We start from the raw sequence: 18,762 nt of genomic DNA on the forward strand, positions 1-18,762 counted from the left end.
GTTCTATCGAGGAGGACGACTGCACTGAAGATTTTTACAAAATTTCACATTAATGGAATTGATGCAATGAAATCTATATACCTTTATAGACTGAGAGAATGATTGGTAAAAATGTGAGGTCCAGAGATGACACATAATGGAGATGATAAGGTGGAAAAGCAAAATGAATTATGTTGCTTGCCAGTTTAGAGGAACAGAAAATTGTAGTTAACGATAGAAAAGACAGAAAAGAAACAGCATGTTAGTAGTCATTACCAATAAGATCAACGGCCTTTTGAGGGATGCAGCCTAAGATGTTTATGTGTATCAGTAGCACTTATTCAATCTAAGTCAACAAGTGAAATGTTTTCTGACTTTGTAGAGAAAACATTGTCTTTAGTATGCAGTTTTTGGAAAGATTACCTCGTATATGAAGTAACTGTAAGAGATTGTGAGATTTAGCATTTGTAGTGACTTTAAAGGTTTTTTTTTTGTTGTATGCTGTTAATGTAAAAAGGGAGTGTTTCTTTAATGTGTAGCAGATGTATTTGGGGTTGCCATATTTTCAAATGAAGGGTATTTTTAAAGCCTCTCCATGGAAACAATGCCTGACTGGCAAGATATGTCTAGATTGTATATGCACAATGTCTGTTGTGCAGATATGTAAAGGAGTGTAGGATGACTTTTTGTAAGTGTGTGTGTGATTATTAGTAACAGTTAGTAGGTCATGCAGAAATGAGTGTGGTAGAGTCAACTAAACCTTAGAGTACACTTGAATTGATAGAATGTGGATTGAAGAGAGCTCCCCCTCACACACACACACACACACCTACATATGCTCTGATGAAGCAATCTGACAGGAAACTTCTAATGCAAGAAATGATAAATAGATAGATAGATAACTTAGCTTTGTCAAGGGCAACAACAGTTACTGATATCAGAATAAGTTAGTGTTATATTATACTTTACTCGTAAGATTGTGTAGGAAGATTTTATCCCTGCTGATTAGCAACAGGAAAGCTGTTTCATTCTGTTTTCTAGCCAGCAGGAACATTTACTTTTAAGAACTATTAGCTTCATTATATAGTAAAAAAAATTTTATCATAACACTTACAGGAAAAAGTATATAAAATAATTTGAAGCTTGATTTTACAATTTTTCTCATAGTTGCAGGATATCTGATATATTCAACAGAAACTGCTGTACAACTCATTTTACTTGACATTTTAATATGAATGAATATATATGGATTTAAGTGTGTATTAGAACACATGAGTGAATATTAAATTAAAAGCAGAACAATGTTAACTTGAGCAGAACAAAATTGAAGCATAAATGTTTGGCTGCATAAATTGTATTGCAGTTACTGGATTAAAAATGTTTTGTTCATAATTTAGTGTTTATGTATTTATATATGTCAGTTCACAAAAGAGTTTCTTTTCCGTTTACATTGAGTTTAAATTCACCTTCTGAAAATTATGACAACATAAATACTAAAGTGGCATTTTACTCTTTGAAAAATAGTAGAATTAATGTTTCAAATCCTATTTCATTATCTCTTAATATCTTGAGGAATAGTTTTCTTTCAGCATTGAATATGCTGATTTTAATATTAAGTTTGTGTTAAGCATTAGAGCAGGAATTAAGATCCTAATAATCCAACCGACCAGGTCATTTTCACTCTTGTTGATTGATGATTCAGATTCTCTACTTGTTCTGTTGAAAAATGTACAAATATCAGAGAAACTCATTCTCTTCTCTGCATAAATTTATGACTTTGTGCTTTAGTAAGAAATCAATATTAAACTGTCTTTCATTGTTTGTCTTCTTTTTAGTTTGTCAAGAGCCAAAGAATATTAAAGGAAGAGATTAATCTAAAATATTTGTTCAGCGTTAGAAACAGCAGAATAAAAAACAAGAAGTTTATAATTAAAAGCTGAAACTTAGAATAATGATAGTAATTTTCATATTATTTCTCTGTGGTTTCTGTTTAAGATTGTTGTAATTTGAATATTTTTGTCAACAATGGCAGTTAGCTGTTTTTTTTGCTGTATCTCAAATCAATGTCATACATTAAATAATGAAGATCAACTTCCTTTTGTCTCCTTAGCATAACTGTTACCTTTTTATGATGGAGAGGGAGCGACTGAATACCAAATTCTTTCATACAAGTCTTCTTCAGCATATCAGAATGCTGTTTTAAATGCATAAAATATTCTGATATTTGGCAAATCTATTCCTGAACTGGTTAATTATTTTTGACTCAGTTACATTTCTTACTAGCCAATTCTAATTAGTACGAGAAAGTTCTTTGCACTGTAAGTTTTTTATATATAAAAAGAAATAAATTCAGGTGAATGTCTAATGATGACATTCTAAGATTTCAAATTTGTTGAAGTTTTGCTTAATTTAAAATTACCTCTTAATCCCATTTCAAGTGAAGGTACATGGCTCAGTGGTTAGAGCATTGAGCTTATGATTGTGAGGGTGTAAAAGTTCAATTCCCAGACTGGACTGTGTGTTGTGTTCTTGAGCAAGACATTTTATTTCACGTTGCTCCAGTTCATTCATCTGTAGAAATGAATTGTGATGTCACTGGTGCTAAGCCGTATCAGGCTTTGCCTTTCCCTTGGATAACATTGGTGACATGGAGAGAGGAGGCTGGTATGCATGGGTGACTGCTGGTTTTCCATAAACAATCTTATCTGGATTTGTGCCTAGGAGGGGAACTTTCTAAATGTAATTTCATGATCGTTCATAACCAAAGGGCATCTTTACTCCTTTATTCCTATCCCATTTCTAAATGTGTAATTTCACTCTATAAAAGGAATTATGTTTTTTTTGCCTATAATCATATGATCATTTTTTTTTTCATTCACTTCAATGGTTCTTTATATCATGAGGAGTAATTTAAATATTTTAACCTGTTTTGTAGCTGTCAAGACTAATTGGATTAGGTCAAACAATTAATTTATCCAAATCTTGATTTCATGTGCCAGTTCATTTATAGGCATTGGGTCCTGAATAGCTTCAAGACACCTAGTTTGTACATTAGCTCCATTGTATCTTTTTACGTCTGTGTTGCATGGTTATCTGATGCAGCATAAGCCATTTTATCTTTTCTTTGTATTGACATTTATCAGATTAGAGTGCAAAAGCATTTGAGAAAATAATTACTCTACTTCTCATATACATTCTAATATGTGTCTGAGAAAAAAGTTTCAAATTACATAAAAATAAATTTTGTTGTACTCAATTTCCTTCATTTTGCTTCTTGTTATTCCTCTGTATCCTTCAGTTTATATTATACTTGCTTGGAATATCATAAGATATTTGTAATTAAACATTTGGGATTTAGTGTTACTGCAAATAAAAAGACAAAACAATATAACCTTTTTGATGGATGAAAAATTTGGAAAAAATCTCTTTATTCATATATATATATATATAATGCACAGGCGTGGCTATGTGGTAAGTAGCTTGCTTACCAACCACATGGTTGCGGGTTCATTCCCACTGCGTGGCACCTTGGACAAGTGTTTTCTACTATAGCCTCGGGCTGACCAAAGCCTTGTGAGTGGATTTGGTAGGCGGAAACTGAAAGAAGCCTGTCTATATATATATATATATATATATATATATATATATATATATGTGTGTGTGTGTGTGTCCCCAACATCGCTTGACAACCGATGGTGGTGCGTTTAGTCCCCGTAACTTAGCGGTTTGGCAAAAGAGACCGATAGAATAAGTACTAGGCATCCAAAGAATAAGTCCTGGGGTCGATTTTCTCGACTAAAGGCAGTGCTCCAGCATGGAAACAAGTAAAGATTAATATATGAATTTATCTAATCCTGTGATACTCACAAAAAAGCTCCTTTAGTGAACCAAGTTGTGAAATGATCGTAATCTTATGGTGAAATAAATATATTTATCTCATACCTCCTGGCTTTCTTTATATTCTGTATATGCATTGTGATAAAAGATATATGAATTAAATGAAGTCTGATTTTCCTGACTAAATGTCCTTTTTTTTTTTTTTTATACCCCATGGTGTGCACGCACCTGTAATTTTTGTTTGAACTAAAAACTTCAAATTAATTGCCACTATTTGCAATATTTTATTCAAGATTTAGTCAATTTTTACTTAGGCTAATGAAATATTTGTACACTTTTATTTTTGATAGGTTCGGGGATCACTTCAAACACATAGGCATCAAAGGAAAGAAAAATTTTTCAAGAAAATTCCTGGAAGGCTTTGTTTTAAATTAACATCGCTTGTACCAAGAGTTTTGCTAGATGATGGGTAAGTATATTAACTATTATTAATAAACTATTGTATTCTTGAAATTTATCATTTTCAGACAAGCTAGTTAAAAAAAAAAAAATTGTTATGCTGTTAGTTGATTGGCTCCAAATTGCAATTAAATCCCACTCAGTGAACTCCCCATCTAATATTTTAAATATAGGGGGTACCATATGTTTTGAAACCTAAGTTTTGGGACAGCACAAGCCCATCCATGGAGAGAGAAAATAACACTTTATATTCCAATATCTGATAGTAGGGTGAAGCTCATAGTTTGGTATCATTTATCTTAGGCACAAAGCCAACTTTTGTTTGAATGTATAAGGTCAGTTGTATCAACATCAATATTATATTACTGCTACTTGATCAAAGAGAAAGAGTGAGAGCTATTGAAAGGCAAGCTTTAGAATTATTTTGTTTTTTAACTAAAATAAAAAATGATATGATGATGCATTATTGGAATGACATTTCACAAAACATAGATATCTTCACCTTTTAGTTGCACATCTCTTCAGTTAATATATTCATTTTAGGTACCATGTTTATGTCTAGTCTTAAATATTTAACTAATTTAAGATGTTAAGTCATCTCTGAAATAATTGAGATGGCATGGTAAAACGGCTAAGTGAGTAAAAATAAATTCTAAGAAGGAACAAAAAGTTGGTAGTTAATGATATAGTGTTCATTGTACCTGCATATCTACCTACCACACACAAGACTACTTTTTCTGTTAACCTTCCTGTATTCCACTGCACCTCTTATGTGTCTATAGCTTGCACTGGGTACACCAAATGAAATTTCTACGTACACCTTTTTTACATATTGAACAGGGCCAGTTCCTTGAAAGGATTAGTAATTTGTCTGCTTACTAGCTCTTTGACCTTTGCTAAATTAACTCTAAGGCTCTTAGATTCCAGTCCTTGCTTCTAAATTTCCGTTTTTTACTCTAGCAGAGATTCATCTATAAAAACAATGTTGTCAGCATAGAGAAGCTCCCAAAGGCAACCAGTTTTAAATTAGGGCTACAATAAATGAAGGAGCTGAAAACTGATCTTTGGTGATTAATTCATTGCTGTGCCCAATGCTGACTTTTATCTTACTGACAGCATCCGTGTACATGGATGACTCTCACCAACAACTCATCTGCTTATAGCTTCTACACTGACCTCCAGATAAGTGAGTGAGAGACCCTGTCAAAGGCTTTCTTCATGCCAACTAATGCCAAGTATAGCAGTTTATTTTTTGCTGAATGTTTCTCTTGCAGTTTGCCTGCCTCAGAAGATAGCATCAGTAGTGCTTTTCTCTGGCACAAAACTAAACTGCATCTCATTTAGGTTAACTCTCTTCCTAATTAGTTGAGCTATGACTCTTTCTGTAACTTCCATGACCTGGTCCAGTAATTTGTACCTCTATAATTACTTCAATCTGAAGCATCACCTTTCCTTTTTTTAGCAGTTGATTATAATGCTTCTACACCAGTTGTTGGGTATGACCCCTTCCTGGATAACTTGATTCACTATACAGGTGACAAAGCCTACTCTACCAGATATTTTAAGCATGTTGATGGTAATTCTTGATGGACCAGGGACTTTCCTAGCATGTCCCTCTATTGGGTCTCCTTCTGCTATGCACTCTCTACATTTAGCTGCCTTTTATAGTGACACTTCCATGCCTCTTTCTTTGCAAGGTCATTAAGTGCAAGTGTGCCATCATCCATCCAAACACACTTCATTCTTGCAAGATCACAATTTTCTCTGACACACACCCTTGCAATCCAGAACATCTCATGCCTCTGGTCCTCACACTGCAGAACACAGGCAAACTTCTTCCTTTCAGCTTCTTCCTAAGGTAAATATACCTGCCTCCTAGCTTCATTTCTAGCTACCCCAACTCTTCCAGTCCTGTTTCTTTGCACTTATGTCCCTGTTTACTACACTGTTCCACCACCATGTCACCCTACCTCTGGTTGGGATTTTACACCAGTCACACATAAGTTGTCCCGTAGGGACCTTCATCTGTTCTCTGTTACATGTCTGTAATTAATTCATCTTCCTTCTCATCAAATGCTTCAATTAGGATGTCTTTAAATCTCTGACTATTCTAAGTATCCTTAAGCTTCCAAATCCTTCTTTTCTAGATTTGTCTGCATCTTGGAATCTTTCTAACCTGGTATCTAAAGTCACTAGTGACTAACCTATGTTGATGAGTACATTCTTCACCTGGGAAGGTCTTTGCATTTTTGAGCAACCATATATCCCGCTTTCTCGTGAGAATGTAGGCAATCAGATTGATAGATTATCTGGTAACTAGCTGGTTTCTTGAAGTTGCTGTTGCAGATCATTAGGTTATTTGCATCACAGAACTCAAGTAGCCATGTTCCCTCCTTAGTACGAGAACCAATTCCATAGAAGCCACCCAGATGCTGCCCAACATTTCTATTGAAGTAATCAGCCACAAAGATAAGGTCACTGTCATTTGTCTTAGAGGTAGTCTGCAAAAGAGTATCATAAGATCGATCCTTTTGTTCATTTGACAGCCATAGGCAGAAATAATAGTTGCTGTACTACCTTGCAAAACTAATCTAAGGTTAAGTATCCTATTGCACATTCTGACTACATTGATATGCCCACACCACTTACCCAGTTACTGTTGCCTTCCCAGAAGATATTCTAAATTGGAAACAATTATTAACTCTCTTAGGACACCCAGGCCAATTCATCAGCCTAAGTGACACAAGCTGAAAAGACTTTGAAGCTGATCCATCGGCCCAATGTAACAAATGTTGTGAATGGTTGGTTTTGAAGTGTAATAGCTAATCAGAGATTTCCTTTAAGTAGATGTATCTTGATAGGAAAAAGAACTTTAGTCTTTTTTGGCTACAGATACCAAAACACCATATCTCAAAAGGGCTAAAAGCTATAGGCTAGCAGAATCAGAGCATCAAAAAAAGTAATGCTTCTTTACAAGTTTAGGCCTTGTGCTTTTCATTCTTTCAGGTTCAATAAAATAAGTAACAATGAAGTACTGGAATCAATGTTATTGACTCCCCCCTCATCTCAGAATTGTTGACCTCATCCCAAAATCAGAAAGAATTATTGTGGTTATAGATTGGCTGAATCATTAATGTCAGAAAAAACTACTTTGCAGTATTTGTTGCAGCCCTTTACATTCAGAGTTCAAATCTTGCTGAGGTCATCTTTTCTTTTCATTCTTCTGGGGTTTATAAAATTAAGTTTCAGTCAAGTTCTGGACTTGACATTGATTCCTCCTCTCAAAACTGTTATTTTCGCAAGTGTTTTGCATCACCTTGTAAAATGCTTGCATGTCTCAGTAGATTTTCACTTTACAGACTCCCTAATGATTCTTTGATAAGATGGTTGTCAGCATCTTCAGAAAAAGCCATTTTCTTGAATGTAAACAAATACTGTATGTCTTAAAAAATTTTTTAAACAACTACATTATGTCACTTAAACTAATTGGTGTACTTATTAAGAAGGCCATTGTTTATAAACACACTTTCTTGTTGTGGTACTCTTTCTGTTGTAATAAAAAACAAGCTAACGATGGAACCTCTACATGGTTATTCAACATGGCTGAAATAATTAACAACCAAGTATCTCTCAAATCACATCCTGTTGTCTATATTCTTTTATTCTTTTACTTGTTTCAGTCATTTGACGGCAGCCATGCTGGAGCACTGCCTTGAAGTGTTCTAGTCAAACAAATCGACTCCAAGACTTATTTTTTTTAATGCCTAGTACTTATTCTATCAGTTTCTTTTGCCGAACTGCTAATTTACAAGGACATAAACACACCAACGCTGTTTATCAAGCAGTGATGGGGTGGGGGTACAAACACAGACACAAAACACACATAAATATATATACATAAATGTAAACTTCTTTCAGTTTCTGACTACCAAATCCACTCACAAAGCTTTGGTTAGCCCGAGGCTATAGTAGAAGACACTTGCCCAAGGTGCCACGCAGTGGGACTGAACCTAGAACTACAGTATAATGCATGATTAATTCAATCAATGTGGCAGTGACTGAAACAAGTAAAGTACAAAATAAACATTACATTTGACAGTAAAATGAATGCTAAAGGGTTAAACATTATTTAGCTCTGCATTCAAATTAATATTAACCTACAAAAAATTACAAAACCTTACTTATTTACACACACACACACACACACACACACACACACACACAATTGATTGGATGACAATACTAATTAAAAAATACTGCAAACATTTTGACTAATCTTTATTATTAGATAACTTTTAAACATCTGGTTTGTCCCAAATTTCAAGCATATGCAGAAAGGTTAAGCCAAGCAACATTGATCAGATACCACACAGCTTGTCTCGTGTACCAATAGTCGATTTTTATCTGTACATACATATTTCATGTCTCTTAAAACTTTTCAGATTCATCAATGACTATTAGGTTGCAATTCACTCTCTCTCTCTCTCTCTCTTTCCCTCCCCTCTTTCTTTCTCTCTCATATGACAGGAGGTATAAGAAGATAAAGAATGCTCAATACATGTACAGAGTATATTCATTTAACACTAGTTCTTTACTTCATTGCTACTCTGAGTTTCTTGCTATTTGTGAGAAACTCTGAGTGCCAACAGAATGAGTAACCAGCATGATATATATATATATATATATATATATATATATAGGAAAATGAAAAATAATAATAAGGCAGAATGCTAAACTGAAAGCATATTTTAATATAGATTCCTAACCGGCTTTCATTGCATGGCAAATTTTCAAGAAGAGGGAGAATGAAAATGTTTTTTACAAAAAAGTAAAAAATAATATATAAAAAAATAAATATACCAATACATTATATTGTCTTTGAGCTTTTAAACTTCAATGGTAATTCATGTAGATAATAGTTGGAAAAATAAGGATGCATGAAATTGAGAGTTGTGCTAAGTTTAAAAAAAAGAAAAGTGACTAAAGGTTTATGTGTTAAGCAGGAAGTGTGTGTAAGGGAAGACAATTCTGTGGGAATTGTCTTCCCTTACACACACTTCCTGTTTTGACACCACACTTCCTGCTTAACACATAAACCTTTAGCCACTTTTCTTTTTTTTAAACCTAGCACAACTCTCAATTTCATGCATCCTTATTTTTCCAACTATTATCTACATGGATTACCATTGAACTTTAAAAGCTCAAAGACAATATAATGTATTGGTATATTTATTTGTATTGAGTGTGGTTTGTGTACACAACACATATTTAATGCTATACAACAACAATGGGCCTGTTTTCTTTATCTAGAAAGAAGTCGCAATATACGGATTCAAGTAATCCAATAGTACTCCTAAATAAAAGCTTAATATATCATTCTACAAAACATAGTATATACAGTATGATACAAGAGAAAACAATAAGGACTGTATAAAGTCATAAATGACAGAAATAGTTTGATGTAATTTATTTATTATTATATAATATAAATTCTTTACATGTTTCTAAGTTACAAAACAATTTGTCGTGATATTAGTATTTTCTTATTGTTAAATAAAATTTTATCAAACTATTTCTCTTTCATTTATGATTAAATATATATGTATATATATATATATAGAGAGATAGATAGATAGATACTTGTTACTTTTAACAGCAGGTATTGTGTTATTCAGTCAACTGAACTACCAACTCCTTAACTTAATGTGTAGGTGGCTGAGTATTCCAATAACATGTGTACCCTGAATGTAATTCTCATGCAGAATAGGAACAGTATATATAGCCGAGGATAGCCTTTGAATTATAGGTATAGTCCATGTGACAGTATCCCATGCAGTTTTCATATACCCAATTCCACCCTCAACACTGGCAGGTATTAACAAAGCTTTAGGCTATGTTAATTAACACTTACCCAAAATGGTATGCAGTTGGTTTGGACCCAAGACCTTATGGTTACTACATGAATTTCTTAACCATTTGGCCAAACTACATTCAACACACCCACACAGTTTGTAATTTTGTAGTCCTGCAAATAAGTCACTTTTAATTAGTATAAATATGAATAAGAAATAAAAATACACCTATATATGTTGAACCATGACTGACAAGTTTTTCAAATATTTCCTCATGAATACAGTAAACTTTGGGTATTTACTGTCAGTTGATTCTGATAAAATCAAATATTTTATATTGTACATCACAGCTGAAAGTAAAATCAATTTTGACATGGTTCATATTTGAGAACTACTGTTGACCTAGTCAGTTACACAAATCACCACCATCAGGTTATCAACAGCTATATATGATAGCTAAAATTGTCTTGCACAAATACACATTCCTATGACAAGATTAAAGCTTTTAATGTGCCATGAATGTCCAATAAGCAGCTGTCCACTTGACATTGCACCTCTCACCTCTTGCTATATTATAATATAGTTAATAATGTTAGTTCTATCAGCTTATTGCTATCTGATTCCACTTATTGACCATAATAAAAGCGAAGATTTTGCTATTTGACATTTGTGTTACAAACACATCATCAACTAGGGTTGATGCATATCGATAGTGTTATGTTTTTATCATCAGTTGAAAGTGACCTATGACAGAAATGGGCATGCTGCAGACAAAATGCCTTGTGGTATTTAGTTGCATTTCTTATGTTCCGAGTTCATATCCTGCTAGAATAACTTTGCCTTCCCTCCTTTGGAATCAGTAAAACAAGCACAAGTTATATAGATATACTGGACATTGGTCAACTACCCCACTTGTGATATAAATAAGTGTTCTTCTACCAGTATAAAAAGGTTAATATTAAGTTCTTGATAGTATTCTCTCTCCTCACAGAAATTATTTTTATTTACTGTGATTATTAAAAAAATTTACTTTTCCTTTCTTTTTTCAGGTATGTGTTTCTTGGATTTACCAAAGATGGTCAGTTTGTCATTTCTTATTCCCTCCAAGTTGACACTGATGAGAACACAGGATTTCTTCCAGTTTATGTCTACAATCTACAGTGGTGGTGGTTCATACCATATAAGCCCTTAAAAAAGGTAATAGAAAAAGTGGCTTTTAAATTATTCTATTACTGGAGATTATTAGCATGTTTTTCTTTCAAAAATTTTTATCTGTTCATTTCATTTGATGTTGCATGGCTTAGATGACAAGATTTTTTTTTCAACCAGATATGTTTCCTGTCGCCAACCCTTACCTATTTTTCAAGTTAGGGAATTTTTTATTCCAGAGTGATTCAAAAGTGCAAAGTTAATAGACAGTATATTGAAAGGGAATGTTAGCAAATGTTACCATTTGCACCTAACCACAAACAATAATGTGATCATTTGCATACACACACACACACACACACACACATGTATGCATGAAGGGTTTCTTTCAGTTTCAATGTAAGAAATTCCTTCACAAGGTATTATATTAGTTGGCCTGGAGCTATTATAGAAGACACTTGCCCAAAGTGGTGTGTAGTGAGAGTGATCCCTAAGCCACGTGATTTAGAGGCAAACTTCTTAACTACACAGCCATGTCTAGTTATCATTTTAATTAAAAGAAATTTCATTGAGAAATCAAGATATGCCTTGCCTTTTTCTAATTAAACGGATGTCTTACTTAGCAAAAGTTAACTTGTTTGTCCATGATTGACATTGATAAAGAGCAGTAGAAAGAAAGTGAAGGTAGCCAAATAAAAGAATACTACAAGTTATGACCTTAGGTTCTGAGATAGAAGTTGATTATGTATTATAAATAATCACAGCTTCAGTTTTGCTTAGCTTTGTATATTTTCCGCAACTAGTGCAGGCTGCATTTTGGAACTGAGCACTGTAATTTGATTTTTGTAATTACACAGTTTTAAGAATCACAGATTGAAAATGATATGTATTATCTTCTTTTTACCTTTTTTACTTGTTTCATTCATTGGACTGCAGTCATGCTTGGGCACAGCCTTGAAGGATTTATTCAGACAAATCAATCCTAGTACTTTTTTTTTTTTTTTACTAAATCTAGTATTTATTCTATTGGTCTCTTTTGCTGAACCTCTAAGTAACAGGAACATAAACAAACCAATGCCAGTTGTTAAGTAGTAGGCAGCAGACAAACCTAAAGACACACAGTTTCTGTCTGTCAGATTCATTCACAAGGCATTGGTTGACCCCAAGGCTATAGTAGAAGGTGCTGCACAGTAAGACTGAAGCTGAAACCATGTTATTGTAAAGTGAGCTTCTTAACCACAAAGCCATGCAAATGACAATGGAAGCAGTAAAAATATATAAAACTCTAAAGAATAGAAAGGCCATGTAGTAAAGCATTCTTGATTTTTGTATTATTGTGAAGGTGCGTCAGTTAGTGATTAGGGTATTTGGCTCACAATCATAAGGTCTTGAATTCAATTCCTGGTGGCGCTGTTGTGTCATTCAGCAAGACACTTTTATTTCACATTGATCCAGTTCACTCAGCTGAAGAAAAATGAGTTGTACCTGTAATTCAAAGGACCAGCCTTATCACACTGTGTCATGCTGAATCTCTATGAGAACTACGTTTAGGGTACGAGGTCATTATGTAATCTAATTAGCGCTAGACGAGCCAACATGAGGGCCTCTATGTTATTGCTCATCCTGCTAGAAATAGTTGCCAAATTCTCAAATCTTACCCTGTATCTTAAAAGAAAAAAAAAGCATGTGGGTTCATGTAATCCTAGATGTACATATCTTAGATACCTTTGGTCATATGTCTGCTGAATAAGGGCTAGTCTAGAGCTGAACAAAAATGCTGGAAGCTGGCTATAACAAAAACATAGCTACTAGAATGAATAAGAGTTGGGAAAATTTCAGAGCACTATTATCTCTGTTGACAATAAAAGTTTTTGTGACTGGAAGAGAGAAATGAAGTAAGCCTGATGTGTTATATCTGTTTCTGAATAAATGGTGAACACAAATAAGCTGAAAGACCAGCTAGATATTATTAACTGCATTGGCTTGTGCAAAAGAGATGGTGTTGGTATACATATGTGATAGAAATTGGCATTAGGTACTGGTTTGAAGAGGCTCTGTCTACTTCGAGTGGAGTGTATCTGTAGCAGAGGAAAACTAATGAAGATGTTTGAAGGTGCCAAGGCTAGATCTTAAGATGTTGGGCCTTCCACACATGATGACAAAAGATAAAAATTAGTGTATAGCAGATGTATCAAACCCATTCCAGCATAGAGGAATGTGAATGTCAAAATATCTCCATGATATAATGACTAATAGCTTATGTTTGAGAGCATTCTAGAAAATTTAATTTCCAAATATGAAACATGAAATAATGTAACTATAATCTAGTATAAATCAATAGTTAGCATTATGATTATTTCTATCACTATAATCTAATCCATGAATGCTTTCATTTTCTCCTTGGTTATATCAAACCATTTTGTAGTCTGATTATATTAAATGTATTGGTTTGGCATATTTACTTGTTACTTCAGTCACAATGCAAAAATGTTGGTGGGGAAATAATATTGTTAAGCAACTTAATGTTTGTTTTGTTTTTTTACACCATTCACATTTCTTTGTATTCTCAGAGTTTGGTTTTACATTTTCACATCCTCTCTTTTATTGCTAACATCAAATATCAATGCCTAACTCAGCTGTAATAAAATTAAATTTTATTGTATCCTTAACTCTTTTCTTTGTTGAAGTTGTTGGTGTTATGGAATGTTTTCTATTTGTAATCTGGTCAGCTAAAATAATCTTTATATGCTAACTTTACTCAATCAAAATTTACACACTTGTTGATACTACTTGTAAAAAAAACTTTTATTTATTCCTCAATATAAAAAAATTCTTCTATGAACTAATACAATGTTTTTTGTTTTTTTTTATAAAATGGATTTAGCATGAAGAGACTCAGTGTTCCTTCTGTTGTCAAGAGATTATTATGTAATGCAGTAGATCTCAGTTGGTGTACTGCAGATTTTTAAATATATATGTTAAGGCTTTAGAAATTCCCTAGTAATGTTTGAGCATCTTGAAAAACATGTTATTAAAAAAAAAATATATATAAATATCATTAATAAAACAAATTAAGCTATAGTTTTCTATATTTTTAAAACTGTACTTTCTTTTTTTTTTAATTTCCTATGTGAAGTGCACCAGTAATTTCACTTTTAATCTTTGGTGCACTGCAAAGTCAGAAAGTTTGCAAGCTGCTGATGTAATAACTTTAAAAACTAGAATGTTCGTGTTATGACAAGGTTAATTAGAGTATCACAGCTAAAGTGTGTGATAGTAAGAAAAGGAATAGCATTGCATAAATGATTACCACAATTATTTAAAGAATTCATTCAGATTAAATTGAGAAGTTATATAAGACAGTAACACCATATGTAATTGATTAAAGAATTTTCATGAAGCTACTGTTTGCTGGAATCTTTATCATCATTTAATTTCTGTCTTCCATATTGGAATTGGTTGGATGGTCTAACAGGATCTATTGAGCCAGGGGACTGTGCTGAGCTTCAATATCTGTTTTACCATGATAACTATAACTAGATACCCTTCTTAATGCCAACCACTTTACAGAATGAATTTGGTGCCTTTTTTTGTGACACCAGCACTAGTGAGGTCACCAAGTCCCCTTGACTGAGCGGGGTTGTAGTAGAGAAGTTTGATATATGTTGAGAGGCTTATGTTTGAGGGACAGGCACAAGTGTCTTGTTATAGAGATACACGACTTCCTTGCATTATATAAGGGTGAGTAGGAGGAGCAGGAAAAAAAACAATGTCAAAATGTACTCTCAAGAAGATGAATATTAGACATTATAAGAAACAGGAAGAGTGGGTTAAGTTCATTAGAGTGTGATTGGAGAGTGATTAATGGCTACAGATGGGTGTAGATGCATATGCAGTAAATGGAACAAGGGTGGGATGATAAAAGAATGAGTGGCTCAGGTAGGAGCAGGTAATAAGTGGTAGTACTGAAAGGGAGGGGAGCAGCAATATAATAAGCCTGTTGGTAGATGAGAAAATAGGGAGTTGGTATGTGGGATGAGGAGAGTGGACAGAAGAGAGAGAGATGTATGAGATACATAGGGTTAGCTATAATTGGTGTGGAGACAAAGAGGGAAGAAGGCTGTTGGTGACAGATATGATAATGATAGCAGATAAGAGAGGGTATTGAAAATAAGGTAATGGCAGTCCTAAGATGCTTTTCAGGGAGACACTGAAAGGTGTGATCAATGGAAAATAAAGTGGAAATGGTTGATAACATGAATGAGTAATAGATTTTAAAAGGTTCTGGAGAGAGGGGTGATGTAACTGGTAGCACAAAGAGGGATGAAATGTGCATATTCTGCTTTTGTATGATTATAGCAGGTGAGTAGTGCTGTAGTTAGAAAAGAGTGGAGGTGAATGTTTGAAGGGGACACATTGGGTGCATGAACAGGACCCAGTGAATGTATAGACAAAAGCATAATGTTTTTAGGACCACACTTTTATTGAGACAGACAAGTCTAATAGCACAGCAAATTGCCAATCATCTCAGTCTTTTGTTATTTCCTCTCTGATGTCTTCCTGGGCCTCCCTCTTCCACAGGTTCCATCTGCATTTAGCAATTGGGTCTTCTTTTGACAGCTGTTCTCATCCATATGTATCACATGGCCATACCAGTACAGTCGTCTCTCTTGCTCACTACATCTGATTCCTATTATGCCCAATTTTAACATATTTGCACTTTGTTGCATGTGTATACTAACATTGCACATCCAACAAAGCATACAAGCTTCATTCCTTTCTATTCTTTGCATGTTCTGTTTTCACACCCCATATTTCAGTGTCATGTAGCATTGCTGTTCATACACAAACATCATACAATTTGCCTTTTACTCTGAGAGAAAGATCTGTTGTTACCAACAGAGGTAATAGCTCTCTGAACTTTCTCCATTCTGTCCTTCATATGAGAAAATCTATATCCTATCTGTCCAGCAATTTGGTAACTCTATCTCCTTTACCCTTGTAACAATTGACTATAATGACTCTATGTCAGTCATTGGGTATTAATCCTTCCTGTGCAACTTGATTAACTATACAAGTGACAAGGCTTTATCCTATGCCACGTGATATTTTAAGCATCTCAGTGGTGATTCCTGATGGACCACAGGTTTTCCCTGCCTTCCTATCCCTAATTGTTGTCAATGAGGATAGCTGGGCCCTCTGTTGGACTGATCCAACTTGGGGTCCATGCTAGAAAGAACCTCATTCTTTTCAAAATGACTAAGTGTAGTGTACCATAATCCAGCTACATACACACTTATCGCCCAAATTTTGATTCTTTCTGATAGTCTGGCAGTCTGGAACACCTCATGCTGATGAACCCTTGATCTGGCTGGAACTAGAATGTTCACCAGCCACAGATTTAGTTTATTGCTCTCGATAGGTTGTTTCAAAGGAACTTCTAGTTTTCCTCTACATTATACATCTTTATCTTCTCTTCCTCCTTGTCAAATGCTTCAATTAGTACTTCTATAAATTTCTGAATGTACATTGAATCTAATCTTCCACAACTTCCATTTCTGTGTCCTTTTAGCTCTGAGACTAAAGTCACCAGCTGCTACCTATGTTGGATAGTACATTCTTCCCTCAGGAAGGATTTTCTATTCACAAGCAACTGTCTGTCCTGTTTTCTGGTGAGAATGTTGTCAGTTTGGTTGGTGTTCCTACAAGATTGATATGTGATTAGGTAGCTGGCTGGTTTCTTGAAAAAGTAAAGAAGGATTGCAATATCACATCATTAGCTTTCTTTTAATCTTCGTCCATTCTCCAATACTCTAATGCTATAACTACCATTTATATTAGCATGTACTTTGTTGTGATTTTATATAAATTTACTTGAGATCTCATTACACGGTTTATGCTCCTATTGCTACGTTCATTTTCAAACTTTTAGATTCCAAATTTTTCCCCGTCTTTTAAGCTTCCAGTGTTGTGATCAGAACTAAATTATCTGCATTTAGAGCTCCTTAGCAACCAATTCTGAATTTCTTATAAGCACCAGGTAAAGGAGGTAGTGAGGGACCTGTAAAATGTTTGTGCACTCTTATTAGAAATTTGAAATTCCTTATTGAATGTATTGCCAATCATAAATCAAATGTTAACCTTTTTCTATACATGTTTTTTTATTATTATTTTCAAACAATATATTAGATCCATCAAAGATTATGCCAGCCCTACAAGTGCCTGCAGTTTTTCCACAATAAACTACAGAACACAAAATAGCACACTAAACATCACCACTGCCTGGACACAGGCCACTCCCACAGGATGGTAGAATCGTTAGCATGCTGGGTAAAATGCTTAGTGGCATTTCACCCATCCTTACATTCTGAGTTCAAAATCTGCTAAGGTTGACTTTTGTCCTTTCAGAGTTGATGGGGGGTCAATGTGATCAACTTAACCCCTACCCCAAAATTGCTGACCTTGTGCTAAAATTTGAAATCAATAATGAAATGGCACCTAGACATGTGAAGAGCACAGTCTGTTATTACAGTAAGCTTCAATCCCCATCATCCCAATCACTACATGAAAAACTACCTCCAAACACCCAGACATGTATTCAACAGCCTGGAGCAGCATCTTAAAACATTGTCTTTCCCACTCATCAAACATAAAAAATACAGTATTAGCAATAACTTCAGTAATTTCCCTGGTGTCAACTACTTGACTGGGATGCACCCACCAACAATAAGGGCAGAGGAACATCAATTGTTGCACTACAACTAAGTCTACCTTGTTGCTTCAGCTGTGACTACTCCCAGAATCTACTGGTTTATAAGAATAGATTGTCACACTGCATTCGTTTATGGTTCATGACTGCATTTGAGTGTGCAATATGGTCCTCAGTTTAGAAAATGTGGTACGGCTAGGAACCTGGGATTGGTCAATCAGTGCTGACTTGAGGCTTTATAGCAGCAATCTAGTACTCTATCAATTATCAGAACAAACCAAAATATAGATGTTTGTTTTTGTAGAACTATCTCATTGGTATCATGATTGTTTTTGTTCCTGATAGATTCTTTCGAACAACCTGAGGTTTTTAACACCTTTACGGATATCCCTAGACACTGTTTAATTTTTTCTCTCTTTGTATCTCCACTTGTTCTGATTATATTTTTTCTAATCACCACATTTACTTGGTTAACAAGAGACAACAGTCTTTCTTTATTTTTCTCATGATCTCTGTTAACTTTTTTTGTAATTGTTTTTCTTTCGAGTAGACATCTATTTAATTTCAATATACTTGAGGCTTTGTTGGTGTTTTAGTAAAATATTTGTAACATTATATATTGATGTATTATGTTGGTCTCAATCATCTAAAACTTCATATTATCATTTCATGTTTCATATAAAATTTTGATCAAGATTTTAATTTTAAATATGAACATATTTTTTATAAGGAATGATTTGGATCAGGTTTTCATACATTATTACAAATGGCATGTTT

General features: G+C 34.1%; 2 protein-coding genes across 3 annotated transcripts in view; one reads left to right on the plus strand and one right to left on the minus strand.

The window, feature by feature from the left end:
* Positions 1-12,661, plus strand: part of LOC106868234 (DDB1- and CUL4-associated factor 15) — a 58,847-nt gene extending 46,186 nt beyond the window's left edge. For both annotated transcript variants that reach the window (XM_089358566.1, XM_089358565.1), the window contains 2 exons: positions 4,167-4,285; positions 11,177-12,661. In XM_089358566.1, the coding sequence (XP_089214692.1) occupies positions 4,167-4,285; positions 11,177-11,435 (378 nt within the window). In that variant the 3' untranslated portion in view covers positions 11,436-12,661. The remainder of the gene's footprint in view (positions 1-4,166; positions 4,286-11,176) is intronic.
* LOC106868235 (sorting nexin-30) overlaps positions 1-18,762 on the minus strand; it is a 412,233-nt gene that overhangs the window by 343,142 nt on the left and 50,329 nt on the right. The window lies entirely within an intron of this gene.

Source organism: Octopus bimaculoides, chromosome 10 (assembly GCF_046866305.1).
Source record: "Octopus bimaculoides isolate indiv1 chromosome 10, ASM4686630v1, whole genome shotgun sequence".
Lineage (NCBI taxonomy): Eukaryota > Metazoa > Mollusca > Cephalopoda > Octopoda > Octopodidae > Octopus > Octopus bimaculoides.